The 25,690-nt window shown below is 47.7% G+C and overlaps 1 protein-coding gene across 2 annotated transcripts in view; it reads left to right on the top strand.

Moving 5' to 3' along the window:
• The window catches only part of OMA1 (OMA1 zinc metallopeptidase), a 797,057-nt gene that overhangs the window by 574,030 nt on the left and 197,337 nt on the right, over positions 1 to 25,690 (top strand). Inside the window, exon 7 of one of the 2 annotated variants that reach the window (XM_078669974.1) lies at positions 433 to 507. The exons of the other annotated variant lie outside the window; for it this stretch is intronic. Within the exon in view, the coding sequence (XP_078526100.1) occupies positions 433 to 507 (75 nt within the window). The remainder of the gene's footprint in view (positions 1 to 432; positions 508 to 25,690) is intronic. 2 annotated transcript variants of the gene reach the window in all.

Genomic DNA, 25,690 nt, shown 5'->3' on the forward strand with positions numbered 1-25,690 from the left:
ATTTTCTCTCCTTCCAATTGTAATAAATTATTCTGTTCTTCACCTGCCTTCTCCGAACCTGGACTGCCAAGCACAAATGAATTACATTTCTTATAGTTGACCAATAATGGGCAGAGGTCGTACAACCTTCCAGGACTACAGCATCAACACCCTACGTTAATACCATGTTCTCTGCATCCCTGTGTGGGGTTGGGAGACAATGTTTCAAAATATATAACTTTGTGGGGTTGGGAGACAATGTTTCGAAATATATAACTCTGCGAATGGAGAAGAAAGGGCACAAGCTCGTTAACGATTGTCTACATGTGGTAAAATGTTTTTTTGTTATGGAGAAAACACTGCTTGAAAAATGAGACTGTTAAATATAGTCGACTGTATCTCACAGGAATCATACGTTTATATTCTTACAGCGTTAACATATTTGTCTTTCAGTTTATGTTCGATAGGCCGTACGGGAGAACTCTGGAGGCTGAAGCAGACAAGGTTGGACTCCAGCTTGCTGCCAAGGTAACTAATTAATTACAACTACACTAATTCAATGTGGCACCTGCTGCGGAATTCCACTGCAGAATACACTAGACATTCCTAATTTAGATTTATTGCCAAATGAAATTCTTAAGTGTCACGTGGTGCAGCCTGCTGCCTGTCACGCAGTGGCGCAGTCTCTTTTCAAGAGGTCCGTGCCTTACTGTACCTACCCTTACACTCGATTGAAGTGCAACGTGCCATGCTGACTTAGACTAAGAGGGGTGTGTTTTCAGCCACGGAAAAGGTACTGAAATAAACTGCATACTGAAAACCATAGGCAAAGAATACTGTAATGAAATGTAGGAGAGAAAAGAGTAAGAAATGTAAACCATAAACTAAGTCCAGCCTGCAAATAGCATGCCTCAACAAGAAAAAACAAATCTGGTTGATATTCAGTTTGTGTGACTGGTGTCTGTGGTTCATGTATTTTTATACATTATTGCTCACCTGGCCTGATTTACATTTCAGGCTAAAGTGCAACAATGACAACTTATTGTAAGTACATCAAGCCATTACAAATCGTAGTGTTAGAAATGGGGGTCTCTAGCAGAGGTGCAACTAGAGCCAAATTTCGGGGGGGGGGCTGATTCTTCAAGCAATAGGCAGAGTGGGGCTGCCGTGGCTCTCAGAAGGGGTGAAAAACAACAAAGCCTGATTAACAAGCAAATGGTATTTTAAAGACCTGTGAAGTACAGGGGTGCGGCTGTGTCAGCCCAGGCTGCCACACAGGATGGGGGGGGGAGGAGCTGAAGCCCTTTGAGCCCAATGGGTGTTACACGCCTGGTCTCTAGTAGGCAAGGGTGTGCACCTTTGTCCAAGTAGGGACCCTTTCTTCTAGTCAGGATAAGGGAGTTACACTCCTAAAATAACCCCTGCTCACCCCTTTGGTATCTTGGCATGAGTAGTCAGGCTTATTCTGGGGGCAGTGTGTAAAGCATTTGCACATAATCAACAGTAAAACAGTGTAAGCACTACAAAAGAACACCACACCAGTCTAGAAAAATATCCAATATTTTTATATACTCAAGACAAGACCAAAAATTTTAAAAATCCACAATACAGTACTTAAAAATCTTCAGTTATCAAAATAACCTTGAAATACAGTTCCTTGAAGTCAATAGCTCCGTCCGGGGCTATCACGGCATCGTGAAGAAACAAATTCAAACACTTTCTGGCTGACCGTGGCGTCGCTGGCCAGCTACGGTGTCGGGAAGACCCGCAAAACAGTACCTTTAGAAATACAGGGCTTCGGCGACCTCTCGTTAAACTTCTGAAAGCACGCTGGTGTCGCTTCCGGAGGTCGGCGCAGGAGTCGTCGGGCCCTTGAAGCCGCACGCGTTGCAGATCGAACTCCTCGCGGTTGGAGTCAGAAGCGCAGGCGTCGGCAGGCATCGGGGACTGCGGTGTGAAGTTCAGCGGTGCGGTGTGCGATGCCCTCAGGTCGTGAGCAGGGGCTCAGTGGCGGCATCAGATGGCGTCGTTGGTGAGATTTCAGTCACGGTGCGAAGTGATGCAGAGCTCATCGCGGGGCTGGCAGGTCACGTTGCAAGCAGCTCCGTTGTCATTGCTGAACGCTGTCGTCGGCTCACGTACTGGATTCGATGGCGCTGGTGTCGGTAGGCCAATGCTGAGGTGTGGGATGAGGGCCGAGCGTTTTTTAACTTTATGAGTGGTGCCTTCGAACTACGGTGCAAGCAGTGGCGTTGATTTCGGCGTGGAGCGGCGTCGTTGGGGATACCAAGGTGGTGTCGTGAAATGAGGCGATTCGGAGTGCGGTGCCTACAGGTCACGGTGCGAGCAGCGGCTCTGTGGTGGCATCGGCATTCGTCATCGGTGAGACCAGGGTGGAGGTGCGGTGTTGCGCAGTGCCCTCTGCAGTACCTTAAGGACACTGGGTCGGCAGCAGCGTCGTAGACGGCGTCGGGTTGCTTTTTCTTCCAAGGCAGCACAAAACACACAGTCCCCAGTTCTGAGGGCAGAAGAACTTGAAGTCGTTGCTGTTCCTGAGACTTCTTGAACAGTGGGCAAGCTCTACCTCAAGCCCTTGGAGAAACTCACAAAAATAGATTGCAGAAAGTTCAGTCCAGTCCTTTCACTGCCCAAGAAAGAAGCAGCCACTGCAGGCCAACACAGCGAAGCACTCAGCAAAGTGGTAGTTCGTCCTCACAGCTTCTCCAGCTTTTCTCCTTTGCAGTCTTCTTGGTCCAAAAGAGTTCTAAAGTTCAGGGGTTTGGACCCCACTTTTTATAGCCCAAAATCCTTTGTCCTCTCAGGCAGAGTGTGTCTGTGCAAAGCCATAACCGGTTCTGCCCTCTCTGGTGTGGCTTCCTGGCAGGAGGTGAAGACAGCATTGTCAGAGGCAGACCAGGCCCATTCAGGAGAAAGGAAATTTCTTCCCCCTACTCTAAATGCAGCCCAGGTCTATTCAGCTCTTTCCTGACCCACCTAGAGTATGCGGAGCCACTGCACCTCTCCAGCCCAGTCATCCAAAACCCACAGACACTAAACTAGCAAAAACAGAGTCAAAACCAGGAGTTCAGAAAGCAAAAATACAGGGGAAACACGCCAAAAGATGTCGAGCCTACACGTAGGAACTGCATCTGATTGCATAAAGCTTCTGAAAAGCAGCGGCTTAAAATCGTGAGGTGACACAGCATGTAATATGTTGCTGTTGTAGATTATCTCATGTAATACTAGATGCACACAGACAGATATACAGTAAGTCACCTGTAGTCAAACATACAGTCAAACAGATTCACACACAACGGAACACAACTACACACATCTTTCATACACATCCCCTCCCTCTCTCAATATGCATGCCCAGACATAGGTAGAGACGATGGCATTCTGAAAAATCCACAAGTGTGCTTATGATTGACTTAAGAAAAGGGTAATACACGGGAGACGAAAGCTGTTGGTGATTTCTGGATATTAGAGGTACCAGGGACCGCATAATAAAGCAGCCCCTGTACACACAAATAAAACAAAGGGGGATTGCCTGTATTTTGTCAGCAACTGGGATTATTTACCTAATAATCAAACAGAGAATGAGGCTATAAAAATACTACGCTCCTGGTTTTTCACCAGCCGCGCGACAGCAAGCATTTCCTAAGCATGAGAGAACTTGCCATTTGACAGAACCTTCTAGGCCATTCTATTTTGATCCTTAAAGTGTATCACAGACTCTCTGTGGAAGTAAAGCACAGACAGAATGTTTTTATGAAAAAAATTAAGAAGGTGGTGAAAATATTTTTGATGTTCCACCGAAACGTCATGTTGACACGTTTTGTGATTTATTACAAAGCAGAAACAAATTTCAATGTAATACTATGTTTACATTTGTATTTATCATGCAATGATTCGTTTTAGGCACTGACTATGTTCTAGAATGAACAGAGACGATTATTGGTTTCTTTTTTTATAAAACAAATTTTTTTTAACCTGTGATTCTAAATGCATGAGCATTGTTGTCAAAGGTTTTTATGAAAATAAAAGAGAATACACACAGTTTTGTGCATTACACTGTGCTTGTAAGTACTCAGAATATATATGTTTTTAAGCTTGTGATTGGTAGTTTATCTGCGCCAGTAGATGTACATTTGGTTTTCAACAAAGTGCCCATCTTTAACGTTTGAAGATACGCAAAGGGAAACTAACCTTTGTCTAGTCCTGTGATTGACTTTCCCTGTTATTGCTTTGTTTACATAGCTCGCATGTTGTTTGTCAGGGCTCAGGCCGCAGAGTTGGGAAGCATGAACCTCAAAGGAGGTATTAAGCATTGTAGCATTTATATAGCTCCTACTTCCCCTATGTGGTGTGCTGAAATGCTTATCCACATGGATAGCAAGCTACACTGTGCAGTATGTGTGGTGGTGGGGTTGTTTGGAACCTATGTAGGAAGTGTTGTCTTGTCATGCCTGATGTCCACCTCGATGCAGTAACTCGCGTTATGGAACACAGTTTTTAGCGATGTGTTGGGTAAGGGAGTGGCGGCTGGTGACATTTCAAAGTTGTGGAGTTTAAATGTTGGGGATGAATTTCACGTACAGAGCGAGTCCGTCTGAGATAAGGGTGTTCAGCCTCTGCATCACTGACCCAATCATCCCCCAATAATTAATCCATGTTTCCATCATCCACTGCATTCATCTGTTCATGTGTACATCATCCTTCTAGAGAGTCTTCCATTCACTCATCCACTCACCCATCCATGTATCTATTAACTAGAAAACCATCTATTATATCTCCATCATACGGAGTATTCATCCATTCATTCATGTGTACATCCAGTCATACTTCTGGACTCACACTCCTATCTGCTGACCACCCATCCCTCTATGAATGTATCCTTTCACCACAGCATCCAGCCATTAGTAGACCATCTCCCATCCATCCATCCATCCTTCCGTCCATCCATCCATCCATCCATCCACGTCACAGTTGTATGTAGTATACATAGTAAAGTATATTTGCTTGCCTGTATTTGAGCCCCCAGAGAAACGGCTGAAGCAGCACTGCAGATTCCTCCACGCCGCAACCCAGCCTGGTGTGTCCCTGCTCCAGCCCTACTGGTGGCTCTCAGAGGCACCAACCTGTGCCTTTAGGGCAGTCTGTCATTGAAACATGTTCTCAGCGTGTTTTCCCGTCCATGGAAGGCAGGAGTGGGTTGTGGGAAAGGAGGGTGCTTTCCTCTCGGTGTAGCCCCACAGGGCCTGCCTAAGCATTTGTGGCCTGGGCCAGGGTATGACGGTCCGGAGACTGGGTAGCAACCAAGGAGCAAGGGCTGCGCAGTGCTGCGGTGAGGGCTGGTCCGAGCAGCCAGAGGTGATGGGGCATACATAATGAGAGGAGAAAAGCGAAGGAGAGATAGCAGAGTGAAGAGAGAGAGAGGATTGGTCAGGTGAACTGAATTAATAGAATGTACTTCCTTGCATGCTAACTTGCGAAACCAATCCAGGCGACACACTCATACTGTTTAGGAAGGTAACCAGCATGACAGCAGCACCAGGATTGGAGCGGACAGGTGAATCTAAGGCTCCATGAGAGAAGGGAAGCTGTCCCTGTGTTCCTTCAGGCTCCTCTTGATTTGATTTGATTTGATTGATTTGATTTTTTGATTTCTGTAGCGCCCGAATCACACCCATCCGGATATCTCAGCGCTGTGACTGCTTATGGCCTACCAAGGAGGATTTAGGACAGTGTCTTTTTAAATAGTTTTCTGAAGGCTAAGAAGTTGGGGCATTGACGCAGCTGGGATGGGAGCTGGTTCCAGTTCCGCGGGGCAAGGTGGTAGAATGCTTTACCCCCCATTCAGGCTAGTTTAGTATCATATAAAAACATTTAAATGGGATCCACGGTGCAATGTCTTATTAAAACTACCTGTCCCTATCTATTTATTCTGTGCCTCCTAGGCAGGGCTAAACACGTTCCATGAAATTATCTTGAGGTATTTTTGCCCTATCATCTCTTATGCTATCAACATGTTTTGGCAAGTCATCGACAGCCACTCAGGTTCCTTGGCATTTATCAGGACTAAGATCCCTACAGTCACGATCACCATTACTTGCTTCCGCTAATTAGTAAGACGTGTGATGTAATGTTATGCAGTGACCTTACTTGTCACTTTGTTTATAAAACCAATAATTTTCTATAAACAAATAACATTATCAATCAAATCCCACAAGAGGGTGAATATATGTGGTCCTCACAATCAAACCACGTCAATTGTGGTCTAGTGCTACTATAATTAATTGTGTAATGCACTATAATCCCTATTAAAATGGTGATTTTAATCACCATTTTAATGTGAAGCACCAATCAACACACTTGTATTTACTTAGGTGGGGTTAAAACAGTACCATTCGCGTCACAACTATCATTCCTTGCCCTGGTAGTTGTCTCATCTCTCTAAAACCGGGGTAGAGGTGGGAACATCACCCTGTGGTTACACCCTGTATAGAGCCAAAGTATATCAGCCACACTGTTAGTACTCATTGTGATTAATGCGGTCTTCATCTGTCTATTAAAGTTAAGTAATTTTTTATCTGTGAGCAGAATGTCAATCTAACGTAAGGATAGCTCGCTGTAACCGATGCGAACAATACTGACTTATATTGGTATAACTTATCATTAGGTTTCCCGGGACTCAGCCCTTCGAGCATGGTGCCAAGCCCCCTATCTCAAGCACGTTGCAAGTAATCATTGTACAGCTGCGGTCATTTCAGGAGAAAGTATCCCGAATGGTGCAGAGCAAAGTTTTAAAATAGGCCAGTTTCCCCACAAACTAATCATTCTCAGCCCCCCAGGACTGAACTTCATCAGGAGCGACCCCTGACCCTCCTGGTAGGTCGCTCCCCCTCCACGCAGCTCCGACTGTGTGCCCCTGCTGCCCCTGCCGCTGGTAAGTGTCCTCCGTCCTTTTTGCTTTCTGTGCCACTGCCTCCCCCTATTGTGCCTCGTTTTCTGCCCCCTGTTCCACCTGTTTTCCCCTCGTTTTTTGTGCCTTTCTGCCCTCTGTTCCACCCGTTTTTCCCTAGTTTTTTGGCCTTTCTGCCCTCTGTTCCACTCGTTTTCCTTCGTTTTTTGTGCCCTTCTGCCCACTGTTGCACTCGTTTTTTGTGCCCGTCTGCCCTCTGTTCCATTTGTTTTTTGTGCCCTTCTGCCCTCTGTGCCACTCGTTTTTACCTCGTTTTTTGTGCCCTTCTGCCCTGTGTTCCACTCGTTTTTTTGTGCCCTTCTTGTCTTCTGTTACACTCGTTTCCGACTCCGCTGTGCCCCTACAGCCCTGCCCCCTCACTGCCCAATCGCTGCTCCCGCGTCCCAGCTGCTCCTCCCTCCCACCTCCCCATATATGCCGGACGCTGCGCGGTGGGGTGAGAGACCCCTAACCCTCGTGGTAGGTCGCTCCCCCTCCACGCAGCTCCAACTGTGTGCCCCTGCTGCCGCTGCCACTGCCTCTGGTAAGTGTCCTCCGTCCTTTTTGCTTTCTGTGCCACGGTCTCCCCCTCTTGTGCCTCGTTTTCTGCTCTGTGCCACTCGTCCCCCCCTTGTGCCTCATTTTGCCTTCTGTATCACTGTTTCCCCCTCTTCGTGCCTCGTTTTCTGCTCTGTGCCACTTGTTTCCCCCCTTGTGCCCCATTTTGCTTTCAGTACCACTGTTTCCCCGCCGCAGTGCCCCCTGCGGCCCCTCCCCCTGCCCACTCACTGCTCCCACCTCCCAGCTGCTCCTCCCTCCCACCTCCCCATATATGTTGGACGCTGCACAGCCGCGCAGCTGACGCGCGCAGCGGATGTGCTGCTGGCAAGCCTGTTTGCGCCCGTCCGCGCCTGGACCGTGCCCAGTGCCAGAACCCCTGGACCCCGTGAACGCCACGACACCAGACCCCACTACGACGCCAGCACCCTCCACGCACTCAACGCCGGCCGAAACCACACCTGCTTCCAGGCCTCCCCGAAATGGACCCATAGACCCTTCTCCTGCCGCACCTGCAGCTTCATCTGCGACAGAGCCACCAAACCTCCAAGGACTGGACCCAACCACCTCCGCTGCATACTCCTCAACACCCGCGCCGCACGCAAACACACCGGCGAGCTCTGGGATCTGCTCAACACCTCCGCCCCAGACGTGGCCTTCCTGACTGAGACCTGGTGGAACGACTGCTCGGCGCCCGACATAGCCATAGCCATCCCGGACGGCTACAAGATCACCCGCAGGGATCGCGCCAACGGAATCGGAGGAGGAATAGCCATCGTCCAGAAGTCCACCCTCAAGGTCGCCACTCACGCAGACGACACCTTGAACACCGCCGAACACCTCCACTTCCGGATCCACACCGACCCCAACACCACCCTCAGAGGAACACTCATCTACAGACCCCCCGGACCCCGGGCTCAGTTCAGCGGCTCCATCGTCGACCTCGCCAGCACCCACGCACTCGCCTCCACGGACTACATCCTCCTCGGGGACCTGAACTTCCACCTCGAGAACAACAATGACGCCAACTCCGCCACCCTGAACGACAACCTCGCCAACCTTGGCCTCAGACAACTCGTCACCGCACCAACCCACGCTGCCCGCCACGCGCTGGACCCTGTCTTCTCCACAGGCACCCACGTCACCTTCGACCACACCACCGAACTCCACTGGACCGACCACCGCTGCAAACATTTCACCTTCAAGAAACCAACCACGCCCACCGCACCCAACAGCTGCCTCGCCAGAACCCACCCGCCGACCCCACTAACCCAGACGCCGCAGCATACAACCTCAGATAGTGGATCGACGACTGCACCAACACCCTCACCCCGCTCAAGAAACCCTCCAACAGCCACGCCAGCAAGAGAGCCACCTGGTTCACCGACGAGCTCCAGACCTCCAAACACGCATGCCGGGAACTGGAGAAGATATGGATCCACGAACTCACACTGGACAACCACGCAGCCCACAAGGACGCCACCCGTAGACATCACCACCTCATCAGATTAGCCAAGAGTCAACGACGATGAGACGAGCGCGGTCACGAACTCCATCCACTCAGGATCTCCGTCAGACCTGTGCCCATACCACGTATTCAACAAAGCAGATGCAGCTATCGCACCCCAACTACAGAGGGTCATCAACATCTCCTTCGAAACAGCGACATTCCCGGAAAGCTGGAAGCATGCCGAAATCAACGCCCTCCTCAAGAAGCCCAAGGCAGACCCCAAGGACCTCAAGAACTTCCGGCCCATCTCCCTGCTCCCATTCCCGGCAAAGGTCATCAAGAAAATCGTCAACATGCAATTGGCCCGCCACCTGGAAGACAACAACATTTTGGACCCGTCCCAGTCCGGATTCAGACGAAACCACAGCACCGAGGCTGCCCTCATCACCGCCACAGACGACATCAGGCGCCAACTAGACAACAGCGAAACATCAGCCCTCATCCTCCTGGACATGTCAGCCGCCTTCGACACGGTCTGCCATCGCACTCTAAAGACACGCCTCCTAGAAACCGGAATCAAAGAGAAGGCCCTTGACTGGACCACGTCCTTCCTCTACGGCAGAACCCAGAGCGTCCGCCTCCCACCCTTCCGATCCGAAGCCACCGACATCATCTGCGGCGTCCCCTAGGGCTCATCTCTCAGCCCGACGCTGCTCAACGTCTACATGGCCCCCCTCGCACAAGTGGGCCGCCATCACAACCTCAACATCATCTCCTACGCCAACGACACCCAGCTCATCCTCTCTCTCACCAAGGACCCACACACCGCCAAAACCAACCTCCACGAGGGAATGAAGGCCATCGCCAACAGGATGAGGAGCAGCCGTCTGAAGCTGAACTCGGACAAGACGGAGGTCCTTGTCCTCTGTCCCACCCCCTCAGCCTGGGATGACTCCTGGTGGCCGACCACACTGGGAACAGCACCAACACCCACTGACCATGCACGCAACCTAGGATTCATCCTCGACTCCTCCCTCTCCATGTCTAAGCAGGTCAACGCTGTCTCCTCCTCCTGCTACAACACCCTCCGCATGCTCCGCAGCAAGTGGATCCCAACCGAAACAAGAAGAACGGTGACACAGGCCCTCGTCAGCACAAGACTGGACTACGGCAACGCACTCTACGCAGGAATCTCAGCCAAACACCTACGATGACTACAACGCATCCAAAACGCCTCCACCCGACAGATCGTCAACGTCCCTCGCCGCAGCCACATCTCCCCCCACCTGAGAGACCTACACTGGCTCCCCGTCGACAAGAGGATCACCTTCAAGCTCCTCACCCACGCACACAAAGAACTCCACAACGCCGGACCAGCCTACCTGAACAGCAAACTCAGCTTCCACACCCCCACCCGCCAGCTCCGCTCCGCCAGCCTCGCCCTCGCCGCTGTCCCCTGCATCCAACGAACGACCTCCAGTGGCAGATCCTTCTCCTACCTCGCCACCAAGACCTGGAACACCCTCCCTACCCACATACGGCAGACCCAAGACCTACTCGCCTTCAGAAGACTCCTCAAGACCTGGTTCTTCGAGCAGTAGCAGCATCCCCCCTCCCCATAGCGCCTTGAGACCCTCACGGGTAAGTAGCGCGCTTTACAAGTACTTTGATTGATTGATTGATTGATTGATTGACTGCCGCAGCAAGTATTAACCACTCATCACACTCCGTAGATGGTTATTGCTGCTTTTACGTGCCTTTTGTTGTAGAGGCCATTGTGGCGGTCCCCTGCTATGTGTCTTAGTGTTAAAAGGCTAGACTGTTAATCTGCCGGACAGTCATGCGCCTTCTTGCGCGTATGACCTTGTTAGTAATTCCGGTGTTCACCCGATCAGAAACTGAACCGGAGAACATGTGCATGGGTAACGTAAAAAGCATAGACTTGCAGTGTATATTCGCTCATTCCACATCACCATATATTCTGCTATGAATATTGGAGTGCTAATAAGAAATAATTATTTTAAATATTGTTCGGACTGTGGTTCATTGTTTCTCAAACCCTTCTGTTTATTGTGATCTTTACAAAAAATATTGAAGCATATCTCCACACCTCATGTGGATATATACATGTAGGAATTATTCCAGGAGAATATAACCGACCCTGATTAAAGCTCCATTTATTCACTCTTTCCACATCATACATCATATCTACTACTGTCATTGTGGGAATGTTAGTGAGACATAATGACTGTAGATATGGCTCAGAATGTGGAATATTATCCCTCTTTGTTTATTGTACTCATCACAAATCAGATTAATGAAGCGTATCTCCACACCTCTTGTGTATATACATATGTGTAGCAAAGGTTCCAGGAGAATGTGGTCAACCCTGTATGGAGTATGCCATGAATATCAAAGGAAAGGGATATTTTCAAACTTTAATGTCTCAGTTGAAACTCATATATGTGTGCCGGGTAGTCCCTATGGTGTATGTCGCATATATATTTGTGGTGGTGCCAGGGAATGTCATCATTCATTTCCCTCTCATGGATACGTTTCCTCTATCTCCATCTCTGTTCTCTTTTGAAAAAAAAGTAATGATATCTCCCACATTATGATGGATATTGGGATTGTCTAATACTGTCCATATGAGATCGTTCGCAGAATGGTTCATCTCAATAAAGTGTGTGGTTAATTTTGTCATGGTTTTGTTACACTTCCCATTGGACTTATGTTCCATAATTCTTATCTTGACCTTCCTTCTTGTCAAACCTACATATAGTAGATCACAGGGGCAACGGATTAGGTATATGACATTCCTGGAGTTGCAAGTGGTGTGTTTTGTTTAAAACCCGCTATTTTTCTTGTAAGTTGGCATAGAACCCAGATTCTTGGTTACACCCATGACCTATTACCCTGTGGTCAATTGTATTAACATGTTCCTGATACTGGCACTCTTCTTGAATGAGAGCATAGGTGGTTGTAGTTCCCAAGCCTTTGGAATTCAAGATACACCAGTTTTTTGTAACAATCCTTTTGATATGAATTGAGGCTGTGCTAAAAGTAGATACACCAATACTCCTGTCTATTTATAGATGCTCATTGGTTTCTAGTAGAGTGTTTCTATTGTTTATTTTTCTCTTAGATGCTTTTGAAAGCACCTGATGAGGATAGTGTCTCCCCGTAGTTTGTTGCTAAAATTGTCTGCTGCCTGATTAAAATTGTTGATATCTGACCAGTTTCTTCGAAGATGCCGAAAGTGGACATAACGATTCAGAAAAGGGGGTGGTGATGAACAGAGTGTCTGAATTAAGCAGACCACTCTCACCCAGTCCAAAGATCAGGGCTTGATCCATCACCGTTATTTAGCTCACTGCCCCATCGCAGCTCAGAACCTGGCTATATGCAAATTAGTCTGTCCCTGGCCCAGTGCATCATGGGAACAGGGCAGACCAAACTACCAAGCCAATTCTTCACCAGAAAGGATACAAGCTACCGGGGACCGGTTTCTGGCATTTCAGCCTCGTCGGCCCGGCTTGCTTGAATCCTGATGGAGCAGTGAGCAAGGGACTCATGTCTGAGTATACCCTGCCACACCTATAGTGGCCAAAAACGATTCAGAAAAGGAGGTGGTGATGAACAGAGTGTCTGAATTAAGCAGACCACTCTCACCCAGTCCAAAGATCAGGGCTTGATCCATCACCGTTATTTAGCTCACTGCCCCATCCCAGCTCAGAACCTGGCTATATGCAAATTAGTCTGTCCCTGGCCCAGTGCATCATGGGAACAGGGCAGACCAAACTACCAAGCCAATTCTTCACCAGAAAGGATACAAGCTACCGGGGACCGGTTTCTGGCATTTCAGCCTCGTCGGCCCGGCTTGCTTGAATCCTGATGGAGCAGTGAGCAAGGGACTCATGTCTGAGTATACCCTGCCACACCTATAGTGGCCAAAAACGATTCAGAAAAGGGGGTGGTGATGAACAGAGTGTCTGAATTAAGCAGACCACTCTCACCCAGTCCAAAGATCAGGGCTTGATCCATCACCGTTATTTAGCTCACTGCCCCATCCCAGCTCAGAACCTGGCTATATGCAAATTAGTCTGTCCCTGGCCCAGTGCATCATGGGAACAGGGCAGACCAAACTACCAAGCCAATTCTTCACCAGAAAGGATACAAGCTACCGGGGACCGGTTTCTGGCATTTCAGCCTCGTCGGCCCGGCTTGCTTGAATCCTGATGGAGCAGTGAGCAAGGGACTCATGTCTGAGTATACCCTGCCACACCTATAGTGGCCAAAAGTGATTCAGAAAAGGGGGTGGTGATGAACAGAGTGTCTGAATTAAGCAGACCACTCTCACCCAGTCCAAAGATCAGGGCTTGATCCATCACCGTTATTTAGCTCACTGCCCCATCCCAGCTCAGAACCTGGCTATATGCAAATTAGTCTGTCCCTGGCCCAGTGCATCATGGGAACAGGGCAGACCAAACTACCAAGCCAATTCTTCAGCAGAAAGGATACAAGCTACCGGGGACCGGTTTCTGGCATTTCAGCCTCGTCGGCCCGGCTTGCTTGAATCCTGATGGAGCAGTGAGCAAGGGACTCATGTCTGAGTATACCCTGCCACACCTATAGTGGCCAAAAACGATTCAGAAAAGGGGGTGGTGATGAACAGAGTGTCTGAATTAAGCAGACCACTCTCACCCAGTCCAAAGATCAGGGCTTGATCCATCACGTTATTTAGCTCACTGCCCCATCCCAGCTCAGAACCTGGCTATATGCAAATTAGTCTGTCCCTGGCCCAGTGCATCATGGGAACAGGGCAGACCAAACTACCAAGCCAATTCTTCACCAGAAAGGATACAAGCTACCGGGGACTGGTTTCTGGCATTTCAGCCTCGTCGGCCCGGCTTGCTTGAATCCTGATGGAGCAGTGAGCAAGGGACTCATGTCTGAGTATACCCTGCCACACCTATAGTGGCCAAAAACGATTCAGAAAAGGGGTGGTGATGAACAGAGTGTCTGAATTAAGCAGACCACTCTCACCCAGTCCAAAGATCAGGGCTTGATCCATCACCGTTATTTAGCTCACTGCCCCATCCCAGCTCAGAACCTGGCTATATGCAAATTAGTCTGTCCCTGGCCCAGTGCATCATGGGAACAGGGCAGACCAAACTACCAAGCCAATTCTTCACCAGAAAGGATACAAGCTACCGGGGACCGGTTTCTGGCATTTCAGCCTCGTCGGCCCGGCTTGCTTGAATCCTGATGGAGCAGTGAGCAAGGGACTCATGTCTGAGTATAACCTGCCACACCTATAGTGGCCAAAAACGATTCAGAAAAGGGGGTGGTGATGAACAGAGTGTCTGAATTAAGCAGACCACTCTCACCCAGTCCAAAGATCAGGGCTTGATCCATCACCGTTATTTAGCTCACTGCCCCATCCCAGCTCAGAACCTGGCTATATGCAAATTAGTCTGTCCCTGGCCCAGTGCATCATGGGAACAGGGCAGACCAAACTACCAAGCCAATTCTTCACCAGAAAGGATACAAGCTACCGGGGACCGGTTTCTGGCATTTCAGCCTCGTCGGCCCGGCTTGCTTGAATCCTGATGGAGCAGTGAGCAAGGGACTCATGTCTGAGTATACCCTGCCACACCTATAGTGGCCAAAAACGATTCAGAAAAGGGGGTGTGATGAACAGAGTGTCTGAATTAAGCAGACCACTCTCACCCAGTCCAAAGATCAGGGCTTGATCCATCACCGTTATTTAGCTCACTGCCCCATCCCAGCTCAGAACCTGGCTATATGCAAATTAGTCTGTCCCTGGCCCAGTGCATCATGGGAACAGGGCAGACCAAACTTCCAAGCCAATTCTTCACCAGAAAGGATACAAGCTACCGGGGACCAGTTTCTGGCATTTCAGCCTCGTCGGCCCGGTTTGCTTGAATCCTGATGGAGCAGTGAGCAAGGGACTCATGTCTGAGTATACCCTGCCACACCTATAGTGGCCAAAAACGATTCAGAAAAGGGGGGGTGATGAACAGAGTGTCTGAATTAAGCAGACCACTCTCACCCAGTCCAAAGATCAGGGCTTGATCCATCACCGTTATTTAGCTCACTGCCCCATCCCAGCTCAGAACCTGGCTATATGCAAATTAGTCTGTCCCTGGCCCAGTGCATCATGGGAACAGGGCAGACCAAACTACCAAGCCAATTCTTCACCAGAAAGGATACAAGCTACCGGGGACCGGTTTCTGGCATTTCAGCCTCGTCGGCCCGGCTTGCTTGAATCCTGATGGAGCAGTGAGCAGGGGACTCATGTCTGAGTATACCCTGCCACACCTATAGTGGCCAAAAACGATTCAGAAAAGGGGGTGGTGATGAACAGAGTGTCTGAATTAAGCAGACCACTCTCACCCAGTCCAAAGATCAGGGCTTGATCCATCACCGTTATTTAGCTCACTGCCCCATCCCAGCTCAGAACCTGGCTATATGCAAATTAGTCTGTCCCTGGCCCAGTGCATCATGGGAACAGGGCAGACCAAACTACCAAGCCAATTCTTCACCAGAAAGGATACAAGCGTGGAAGGGTATACTCAGATGTGAGTCCCTTGCTCATTGCACCATCAGGATTCAAGCAAGCCGGGCCGACGACGCCTGAAATGGCAGAAACCGGTCCCCGGAAGCCTGTTTCCTTCCCAGTATAAGAATTGGCTTGGTAGTTTGGTTTGCCCTGTTCCCATCATGCACTGGGACAGGAATAGACTAATTTGCATATAGCCAAGTTCTGAGCTGGGATGGTGCAGTGAGCTAAAAAACGGTGATGGATCAAGCCCTGATCTTTGGACTGGGTAAGAGTGGTCTGCTTAATTCAGGCACTCTGTTCATCACCACCCCCTTTTCTGAATCATTTAGTCCACCATAAGCGTGGAAGGGTATACTCAGATGTGAGTCCCTTTCTCATTGCAACATCAGGATTCAAGCAAGCCGGGCCGACGACGCCTGAAATGGCAGAAACCGGTCCCCGGAAGCTTGTTTCCTTCCCAGTATAAGAATTGGCTTGGTAGTTTGGTTTGCCCTGTTCCCATCATGCACTGGGACAGGAACAGACTAATTTGCATATAGCCAAGTTCTGAGCTGGGATGGTGCAGTGAGCTAAAAAACGGTGATGGATCAAGCCCTGATCTTTGGACTGGGTAAGAGTGGTCTGCTTAATTCAGGCACTCTGTTCATCACCACCCCCTTTTCTGAATCATTTTGTCCACCATAAGCGTGGAAGGGTATACTCAGATGTGAGTCCCTTGCTCATTGCACCATCAGGATTCAAGCAAGCCGGGCCGACGACGCCTGAAATGGCAGAAACCGGTCCCCGGAAGCTTGTTTCCTTCCCAGTATAAGAATTGGCTTGGTAGTTTGGTTTGCCCTGTTCCCATCATGCACTGGGACAGGAACAGACTAATTTGCATATAGCCAAGTTCTGAGCTGGGATGGTGCAGTGAGCTAAAAAACGGTGATGGATCAAGCCCTGATCTTTGGACTGGGTAAGAGTGGTCTGCTTAATTCAGGCACTCTGTTCATCACCACCCCCTTTTCTGAATCGAAAGTGGACATAAGGCAGATATTGTCTGAAGGACCTTGGGTAGAAACTTTCATGTGACAGTTTATTATTTCTGTCGGTGGGTTTATGGTACACTTGTGTGATCTATTTCTCATCTTGAGCAATGATATTTAGATCGAGGAAGGGAAGTGACATATTTATGATTAGTGATGTGAAGGTTAGAAAGGAATTTCGAGAATTTAACCAGTCCAGGAATATTTGTTCTGATTGTGTATCCTTGCCAAATTAAGAGGACATCGTCAAGAAAGTGACGCCATAGTCTGATCCTGTTACCAAAAGGGTTATTGGGAGAGTTGAAAAATTCCTCCTCAAACTCAGACATGTATAAGCATGCCAGACGTGCTTACTATGAAAGTCCCATGAGATTGGAGGTATAATTTGTCATTGAACTCCAAAAAGTTCTTAGTCAATGCAATCTGAGTCAAATTAAAGATGAAGGGCATTAGAGTTTGGAAGTCCCCAGTTTTGTTGGAAGTTTGGAAGTCCCCAGTTTTGTTGGTATATGGGTACACAGAGTGTGATAAAAATGTTAGTCTTACCTCCTCATCCCCTTTGTTGTGTGTGTGTATACTAAAACCCATTACTAGTAATGGGCAGCGGCATCTCAAGTTGAATACATTTTGAGTTACCTGGTCTTTCATGGATCAGGGTTACTGGGTCTGAAGCTTCTGATCCCGATAATCCCAGGCCTAGAAACACTGGACCAGGACCTAGACACTGAACTTTGAGGGCTGCAGGCAGTCGCTCCGCTGCTTTGAAAAATAGGGGATTAACAAATTATCTCCAGCTCTGCCCTAACCTTCTGTGCCCTCCCCGAACCTCCCAACCAGAGTACCATGAGCCAAAATAAAGCCTTACAACTATTTATCCCCCGTTCAAATCATGTGGTAAATGGATGTGGATTTAGGCCTAGTGTTTACCTCAGAATGGGAGAAATACGGATTTGGACGTTCTGTCCCAAGTCTGTTTGTTATTCCTAATTCTAGGGAAATAATTTGTAATCCCCAAATTTAAATTCGGGAAAATCGTACTAATCTGCTTATTTCATTTGCTCAGGACCAGAATATACACGATAACACAAATCTTTTTCGTAGAGTGTCCCTTCACTTAATTTTGCTAGTTTTTGCAAGAACCTTTGTATATTCAGAACTACGGAGAGAATTCCAAGGCAGGTTTCCCAATGTCTTTTCATCATAATATTTAAAAAACAAATCCTATTGATGGTAGAGCATTTAGCCTCACTAGTAAGAGCTTTGTCTAGATTGATGGAACAAAAGCAAGGCAAAAATAAAACGATGATAACTAATATTATTACCATTTTATTTTGTCCTGCTGCAGCAGCTTGCGTGAGGGGGCGGACGGGGCCAAAGACCAGAGGTGGAGTGGTACAACCTTCCTAAATGCGCAGTGACTGCTTGGCCGGTCACCATTCATGCGCACTTTCCGCCTTCTCCATGCAGGCTCTAATGCTGCCTGCATGGAGAGCATGGCCATCCCTACAGCCATTGGCTGAGTGCCGTGTCCTGAGCCAAAGAGGGCGCGAGATGGGCAGGGACAGGTATAAATACCTCACCCCTACCCAGTGCGACCTGGAAGTGACGCAGCTGGCGCGCCAGGCTGGGGGTCTCCTCCCCGGGGAACCCTCAACTAGAGGGGTGGTCTGGCACTAAGGTGGCCGCCCTTTTGAGGTGGCCCAGTGCGTGAGCCGAGGGCAGCCTCATTCTGTTGATATGAATGTGTTGCCAGGGCCGGCGCTAGGCATGGGCAGCATGGGCAGCTGCCCAGGGCCTCGCACTCAGCCCACCAGCATGGGGTCACGCACTGGTGAGGTGTCGTCTTGCAATTAAGGTCCTTCTACATTAGAGGGGCCTCGCACATTCCATTTTAGCCCAGGGCCTCGCAAATCCTGGAACCGGCCCTGTGTGTTGCTGCTTAACAGTTTCCACCTCTGCATGCTCGGTGTCTGCCAGGCATCCATCAATGACCGCCATTACAGCACATGCTTCAGTTGTATGTAATACCTGCATGCTTCAGTCGCTAGTGATTTACACAACTAACTCTGTTGAAACGGGTCTACATCTACTCCCTTGTATCCCATTCCCATTTGCTGTTTTAGAAGTGTGGGTGTCTAGGTTTTTTGAGGTAGATATGATTATATAATGCAGTTTAGGATCACTTTGTGTCCTAGTTATATGTGCTACTGTTTGGCATGGAAGGCTTCGCATTTGACTGCTCGGACTTCCTATGAGAAACTCCCATCTCTGCTGGAAATACTTCTATGTGGTTTTTTTTGTCACTGACACGGCTTTAGTGAGGCACATTTCTGTTGTTAGCACAATTACAAATGGAAACTTTCCAGTTGTGTGCTTTACATCTCGTTACAGTTTTCGATTTAAAACCCTGCAATTTCTGAAAGTGAAACTACTAATTTTCAGCCTTCGTTTTGCTCTTAATAGCAGCGTGAGATTTCCTTACGCTCAACGCCATCTAGTGTCAAACATTTATACACAAGGGAATGTTGGGTTGAATCACACATTTAAATGGAATGAAAAGCAGCTGCCAAAATTAATTTGATTTATTGTAATCAAGGTGTCGGAAGAGAACCTTTTTTCCTACATATAATTAAGCCTTAAGAAAATGCATGTGGTTGACAATTAAATGGCTTTAATTCAAGTAGTAGCAGTTGCTGTATACAAGCTTCTCTCAATGGTATTTAACCCCTTAACTGCTGCCCCCCTCCCCACTTCCCCACGTGCTGAGCCCTTTTATTGCTATGGGGTAGGTGATTCGTGCTCAGGCCTCCATAACGTGTTGTCCACATGAGCTGTCCACGCCAAATTAGTTTCCATTTTTTCCAACATCCTCGGGATTCTAAGGTTGCCCAGAGCTTGTGGATTCCCCTAGAAGGGACGAGAAATTAGCAAACAGTTTTTGGGGAAGAATAGGAAAAAGTGCTGTGGATGAAAGTGTTTTTTTCCTCTCATAAAAATGGCTTCAACGAACGGTTTGCTCTTAACCAACTTCCAGTTTGTATTGGGAGCTATTGTGAAACCCATGGGTGATCCAGGAAACCTATTTTTTTTTCTGCAAAGTGGGCAAAATTCCATATTCAGCCAGGGGTCATATATGTAGATCCCACAAGGTTTTCCCAAAGAAACTAAGTGTTTAAATAAAGAAATATTGAAAACGGGAGGGAAAAAACAGCCATTTGTGACAATGTTTTAATTCGTAACATTTTGTCACTATGGCCAATTTACAAAAGTAATATTTTATTACTTCTGCTAGACTGTTTTGGTAGAGTGAAAATTTGGTATCAACGTAACCTATGTATTTTGGAAATGAGCACAAGATATGGAATATAGTAGCAGTGGTTATTTGTACATCTCAGAATTTGTGGGTACCCGTAGGAGCATATGATTTAGAGGGCATTTTTTCAAAAGGTCTTCTTCTTACACACTGGCCTACATTTGGAGTGCATAAATGCAGCTAAATCCAATTGGAAATAACAAATATCCTACTATTCTATGTCATCTGATAAAAATAGTACCTCACTTGTGTGGGCAGGCCTACAGCCTGCAACGGGAAATGGCCCAAAACACAACATGGATACATCACATTTTTCAACTCAAAGCTGACCCGTTTTTTGCAAAGTGGCCGGCTGGAGATTTCGGGCTCTAGCTCAGGCGTCACCAAGGCAAATCTAGCAAACCTGTACATTTTTTAGAACTTGGCACCTAGGGGTAATCCAGGATGTGGTGACTAGCATTGCTCTCACCAGGTTGTTTTACCCAGAATCCCTTACAAACCTCAAACTTTGAAAATAAGTGCGTCTGGAATCTGTGGGGAGACACAAACTTCCTTCCACCTAGCATTCCCCTAAGTCTTTCAATAAAAATGGTACCTCACTTGTGTCGGCAGGCCTCATAAACCTAGTAAACCTGCGCATTTTGAAAAGTAGACAGCTAGGTGAATCCAGGATGGGTGACTTGTGAGGCTCACCCCAGGTTGTTTTTTCCAGAATCACTTGCAAACTTCAAACTTTGACTAGAAAACACATTTCTTTGATGGATAGTTCTGGAATCAGCAGGGAGCTACACACTTACAATCCATCCAGCATTACTCTAAGTCTTCCAATGAAAATGGTACCTCACTTGTGTGGGTAGGCCTAGTGCCCGTGTTAGGAAACGATCCAAAACACAACATGAATACATCAAATTTTTCCATTCAAAATGGACCAGTTTTTTGCAAAGTGGGTAGCTGTGGATTTTGGGCCCTAGTTCAGCGGCACCTATGTAAACCCTAGCAAACCTGTACATGTTTTAAAGCTAAACACATAGGAGAATTCAAGATGGGGTGACTAGCGTAGCTCTCCCCAGGTGGTTTTATCCAGAATTCCTTGATGGAAGTTCTAGAATCTGTGGGGGCCACGCACTTCCTTCTACCCATCATTCCCCAAAGTCTTCCGATAAAAATGGTACCTCAGTTGTATGGGTAGGTCTATTGCCTGTGACAGAAAATAGCCCAAACACACAACATGGATGCATTACATTTTTTTTACTGAAAATTGACCCTTTTCTGCAAAGTCGGTAGTTGTGAATTTTTGAAAACTAGACACCTAGGGGAATCCAGGATGGGTGACTTGCGAGTTTCTTGCATGTTGTTTTAACCAGAATCCCTTGGAAACCGGTAAGGGTAGGACAGTGGCAGTGTCTCCCGAACCGCATGGCGCCAGGTAATACTTGCAAAAGCGGAACGTTATCCAGCATTGTAGAGCACGCTGTAAACACTGGAACTGTTTGAAATTAAATACTAATTTTAAAAATCACTTTCGCCGTTTAGAATTGAATCATACTCATTTTAAACCACTCACGCTGCTAATTTCGGGAATTGTAATTAAAATTGATTGCTAATTTTAATATCACACTCACCGTGTATCTACCATCCCCCCGGTACTGTTAGGGGCATCAGGGCTCATCTTGGAAGTCTGCGCTCAGTGTTTCAGCCTGCCCGCCCTGGTCCGACTCGGTATCCTATACCGTTGAGCGGAGGGCGGGACAGGTACGAGCCAGACACGCCCAGGCACCCCGGGACAGTTGAGCGGTTAGCGCTCTAGCCTCTCATCTGAAAGGGCTATTTAGGCGGCGAGGAGGCTTGGCTCACTGCGGTAAGAATAGGACAGTGGCAGTGTCTCCCGACCCCGCTTGGCGCCAGGTAATACTTGCAAAAGTGGAACGTTATCCAGCATTGTAGAGCACGCTGTAAACACTGGAACTGTTTGAAATTGAATACTAATTTTAAAAATCACTTTCGCCATTTAGAATTGAATCATACTAATTTTAAACCACTCACCCTGCTAATTTCGGGAATTGTAATTAAAATTGATTGCTAATTTTAATATCACACTCACCGTGTATCTACCATCCCCCCGGTACTGTTAGGGGCATCAGGGCTCATCTTGGAAGTCTGCGCTCAGTGTTTTAGCCTGCCCGCCCTGGTCCAACTCGGTATCCTATACCGTTGAGCGGAGGGCGGGACAGGTACGAGCCGAACACGCCCAGGCACCCCGGGACAGTCGAGCGGTTAGCGCTCTAGCCTCTCATCTGAAAGGACTATTTAGGTGGCGAGGAGGCTTGGCTCACTGCGGTAAGGGTAGGACAGTGGCAGTGTCTCCCGACCCCGCTTAGCGCCAGGTAATACTTGCAAAAGCGGAACGTTATCCAGCATTGTAGAGCACGCTGTAAACACTGGAACTGTTTGAAATTGAATACTAATTTTAAAAATCACTTTCTAAACTTTCGCCGTTTAGAATTGAATCATACTAATTTTAAACCACTCACGCTGCTAATTTCGGGAATTGTAATTAAAATTGATTGCTAATTTTAATATCACACTCACCGTGTATCTACCATCCCCCCGGTACTGTTAGGGGCATCAGGGCTCATCTTGGAAGTCTGCGCTCAGTGTTTCAGCCTGCCCGCCCTGGTCCGACTCGGTATCCTATACCGTTGAGCGGAGGGCGGGACAGGTACGAGCCAGACACGCCCAGGCACCCAGGGACAGTCGAGCGGTTAGCGCTCTTGCCTCTCATCTGAAAGGGCTATTTAGGCGGCGAGGAGGCTTGGCTCACTGCGGTAAGGGTAGGACAGTGGCAGTGTCTCCCGACCCCGCTTGGCGCCAGGTAATACTTGCAAAAGCGGAACGTTATCCAGCATTGTAGAGCACGCTGTAAACACTGGAACTGTTTGAAATTGAATACTAATTTTAAAAATCACTTTCGCCGTTTAGAATTGAATCATACTAATTTTAAACCACTCACGCTGCTAATTTCGGGAATTGTAATTAAAATTGATTGCTAATTTTAATATCACACTCACCGTGTATCTACCATCCCCCGGTACTGTTAGGGGCATCAGGGCTCATCTTGGAAGTCTGCGCTCAGTGTTTCAGCCTGCCCGCCCTGGTCCGACTCGGTATCCTATACCGTTGAGCGGAGGGCGGGACAGGTACGAGCCAGACACGCCCAGGCACCCTGGGACAGTCGAGCTGTTAGCGCTCTAGCCTCTCATCTGAAAGGGCTATTTAGCCACTCGTCGGCACAAGCGCGCAGCGGTTGCACGCAGAGGGGCGCCTAAGACGGAAACATGGCTAAAGCCCCACTCGGTCACATCTATAACTTTAGGAATTCCAGCTGGATACAAAATTGTTAGACTAGATCTGCCTGTCAAAATTGGAGGAGGAGTTGCAATTGTTCATAAGCTAGAAATAGACATCTCAGTACTTGAAGAACTTTGCACCCCTGTGCTAGAACTTCTGATTTTTTAAATTAAAACTACATCCAAAGGGAGCAAGAAAGGAGCTTTAGTATACCGTCCCCCACGACCAAGTAACAATTTCTCCATCTCCCTTCTCGAATCACTGGCTCCATATGTACAGGAACGTGAAGATTTCCTGCTTCTAGGTGACTTCAATGTTCATAGTGATCTAGCAGAATGTAAGGAAGCACAAACCCTTTTAGCAGACATGTCTTCACTGGGATTGAAACAAGCTAATAGCGGCCCGACACATAAGGTAGGACACACCCTGGACTTGGTCCTGACCAACTCTTCATTTATCAAATGTCTACCTCCCTCCCAAGTAGAATGGACTGATCATTCTATTATTGAATTTTACATTTCCACAGTTAACCCCTTGCCAACCAGTCAGATTTCTTTGCCTGCAAAAAGAAGACAATGGCACAAAATGACCCAGGAGTCTTTCAAAGGCAGATATGTCGAGCCTACCCTGACCTCTACTGAGACTATTGAGACTGCCATGGCTAAATGTGAAGTGGCGATTACCACAGCAGTAAATGACATTGCCCCGTTAAAACATTTTAAAACTCGCCCCGCTCAAAAACAAGAAGTCTGGTACTCAGAGCATCTAAGATCATTAAAAAAAGCAGCCAGAAAACTCGAAAAGAAATGGAGAATATCCAAACTGGCCGAGGACAAAAAAAGCTACTGGCATTCTCTCACCACATACCACAAAGCCATTCATGTTGCACGAAAGAGGTAAACATCACTTACAACGAAACTTTTACAACGCACTACCAGTACAACGCGGTCATTACAACGCAAACTATTACAACGCATTACGCTGGGGGGCGCTCTAGGATAGGGAATAAGTTTAATTTACTATCCAACACCTTCCCTAGTGTCCACGGGGACTGGAGTTGGAATAGTAAATTAAACTATTCACTATCCAGCACCCAAAAGCGCTATGCGTTGTAATGGTATGCGATGTAAAAACCGCGTTGTAAAGGCAGGCGTTGTAATAGCCTGCGTTGTAACGTCATACATCCCACGAAAGAACCACATTGCATCCCAGCTGATGACTGAGGGAAACTCCCCTAGAGTGCTCTATCAAATACTGCAATCTTTCGTGAAACCCACAGCTTGTGAAAGTTCTGAGTTGGCATCGCAGCAACTCTGCGACAACGTTTCGCTATTTTTTACCCAAAAAATAGATGGAATTTATGACAAAATCATTTGCTCAACTCAATCCTTTGGTGGAGGAAAATCATCTCCAAGGTCATTAGTGGAGACAGTTGCAGGAACCCCCTCCACCCATTCCCTCGACATATTTCCACCCATCTCTTTGGAAGAGGTAATATCCTTAATCTCTCAGATTAAGAGTGGATGCCCAACTGACATCATTCCGGCAAGACTAATGCCCATGCTTGCCAATGATCTAGGCCCTGGGATTCAAAAATTGGTTAATCTCTCCCTAAACAACGGAGAAGTCCCCAAGGAATGGAAAAGGGCCTTGGTTAGGCCTATTAGGAAAAACACCTCCATCCCTTGGACAGAACTCACCAATCTAAGGCCAATATCCCTTCTCCCGTTCTTGGGCAAACTTGTTGAGAAATATGTCAACCGCCATCTATCTGCTTATATCGAACTAGCAGGTGGATTGGACTTTTCTCAATCAGGTTTTAGACCCAAGCACAGTACCGAGACTACCCTGATGTCAGTCGCAGACGATCTACATATGTATCAGGGCAAGGGCTTCTCCGTGATCCTGGTACTATTGGATCTGTCTGCAGCGTTTGACACCGTGTCCCATAACATCCTGACAACTCGGCTGGCTGACATCGGCGTGGAACACAAGGCCTTAGCCTGGCTTAGGAGTTTCTTATCCAATCGGACCCAACGTGTGACCTTGGGGGCCTATCGCTCAGAGGAGGCTGAGATCTCAAAAGGGGTTAAACAAATGGTCTCTGTTTCCAGATACCTAAGAGCCTTGCTAGTTTATTCAGATAACAACCAACACACACTGGGGTCGATTGTGAAAATATGGTATTGTTTACAAAAAAGGGGAGAAATGCTCCTCTTTTAGGTGTCCCCTCACTCACCAGGGTTGCCCCACGGTGACATGCTTCATCATTGGGGCCATCCCAGTCCTCTACGGGCTGGGGCGTGCTGCGACTTGCGAAAGTTACGTAGGAGCACTTTATTAGACTATGTGTGGTGCATGTGTATTTGAGGAGTGGACTATGTGATGTGTGTTAAAAATACCTCCCCAGTAGGTTTACAATAAACTTTATTCTTGCCTCTAGGTGGTAATATTAAAAACGGGG

The sequence above is a fragment of the Lissotriton helveticus genome, chromosome 1_2 (assembly GCF_964261635.1).
Source record: "Lissotriton helveticus chromosome 1_2, aLisHel1.1, whole genome shotgun sequence".
Taxonomy (NCBI): domain Eukaryota; kingdom Metazoa; phylum Chordata; class Amphibia; order Caudata; family Salamandridae; genus Lissotriton; species Lissotriton helveticus.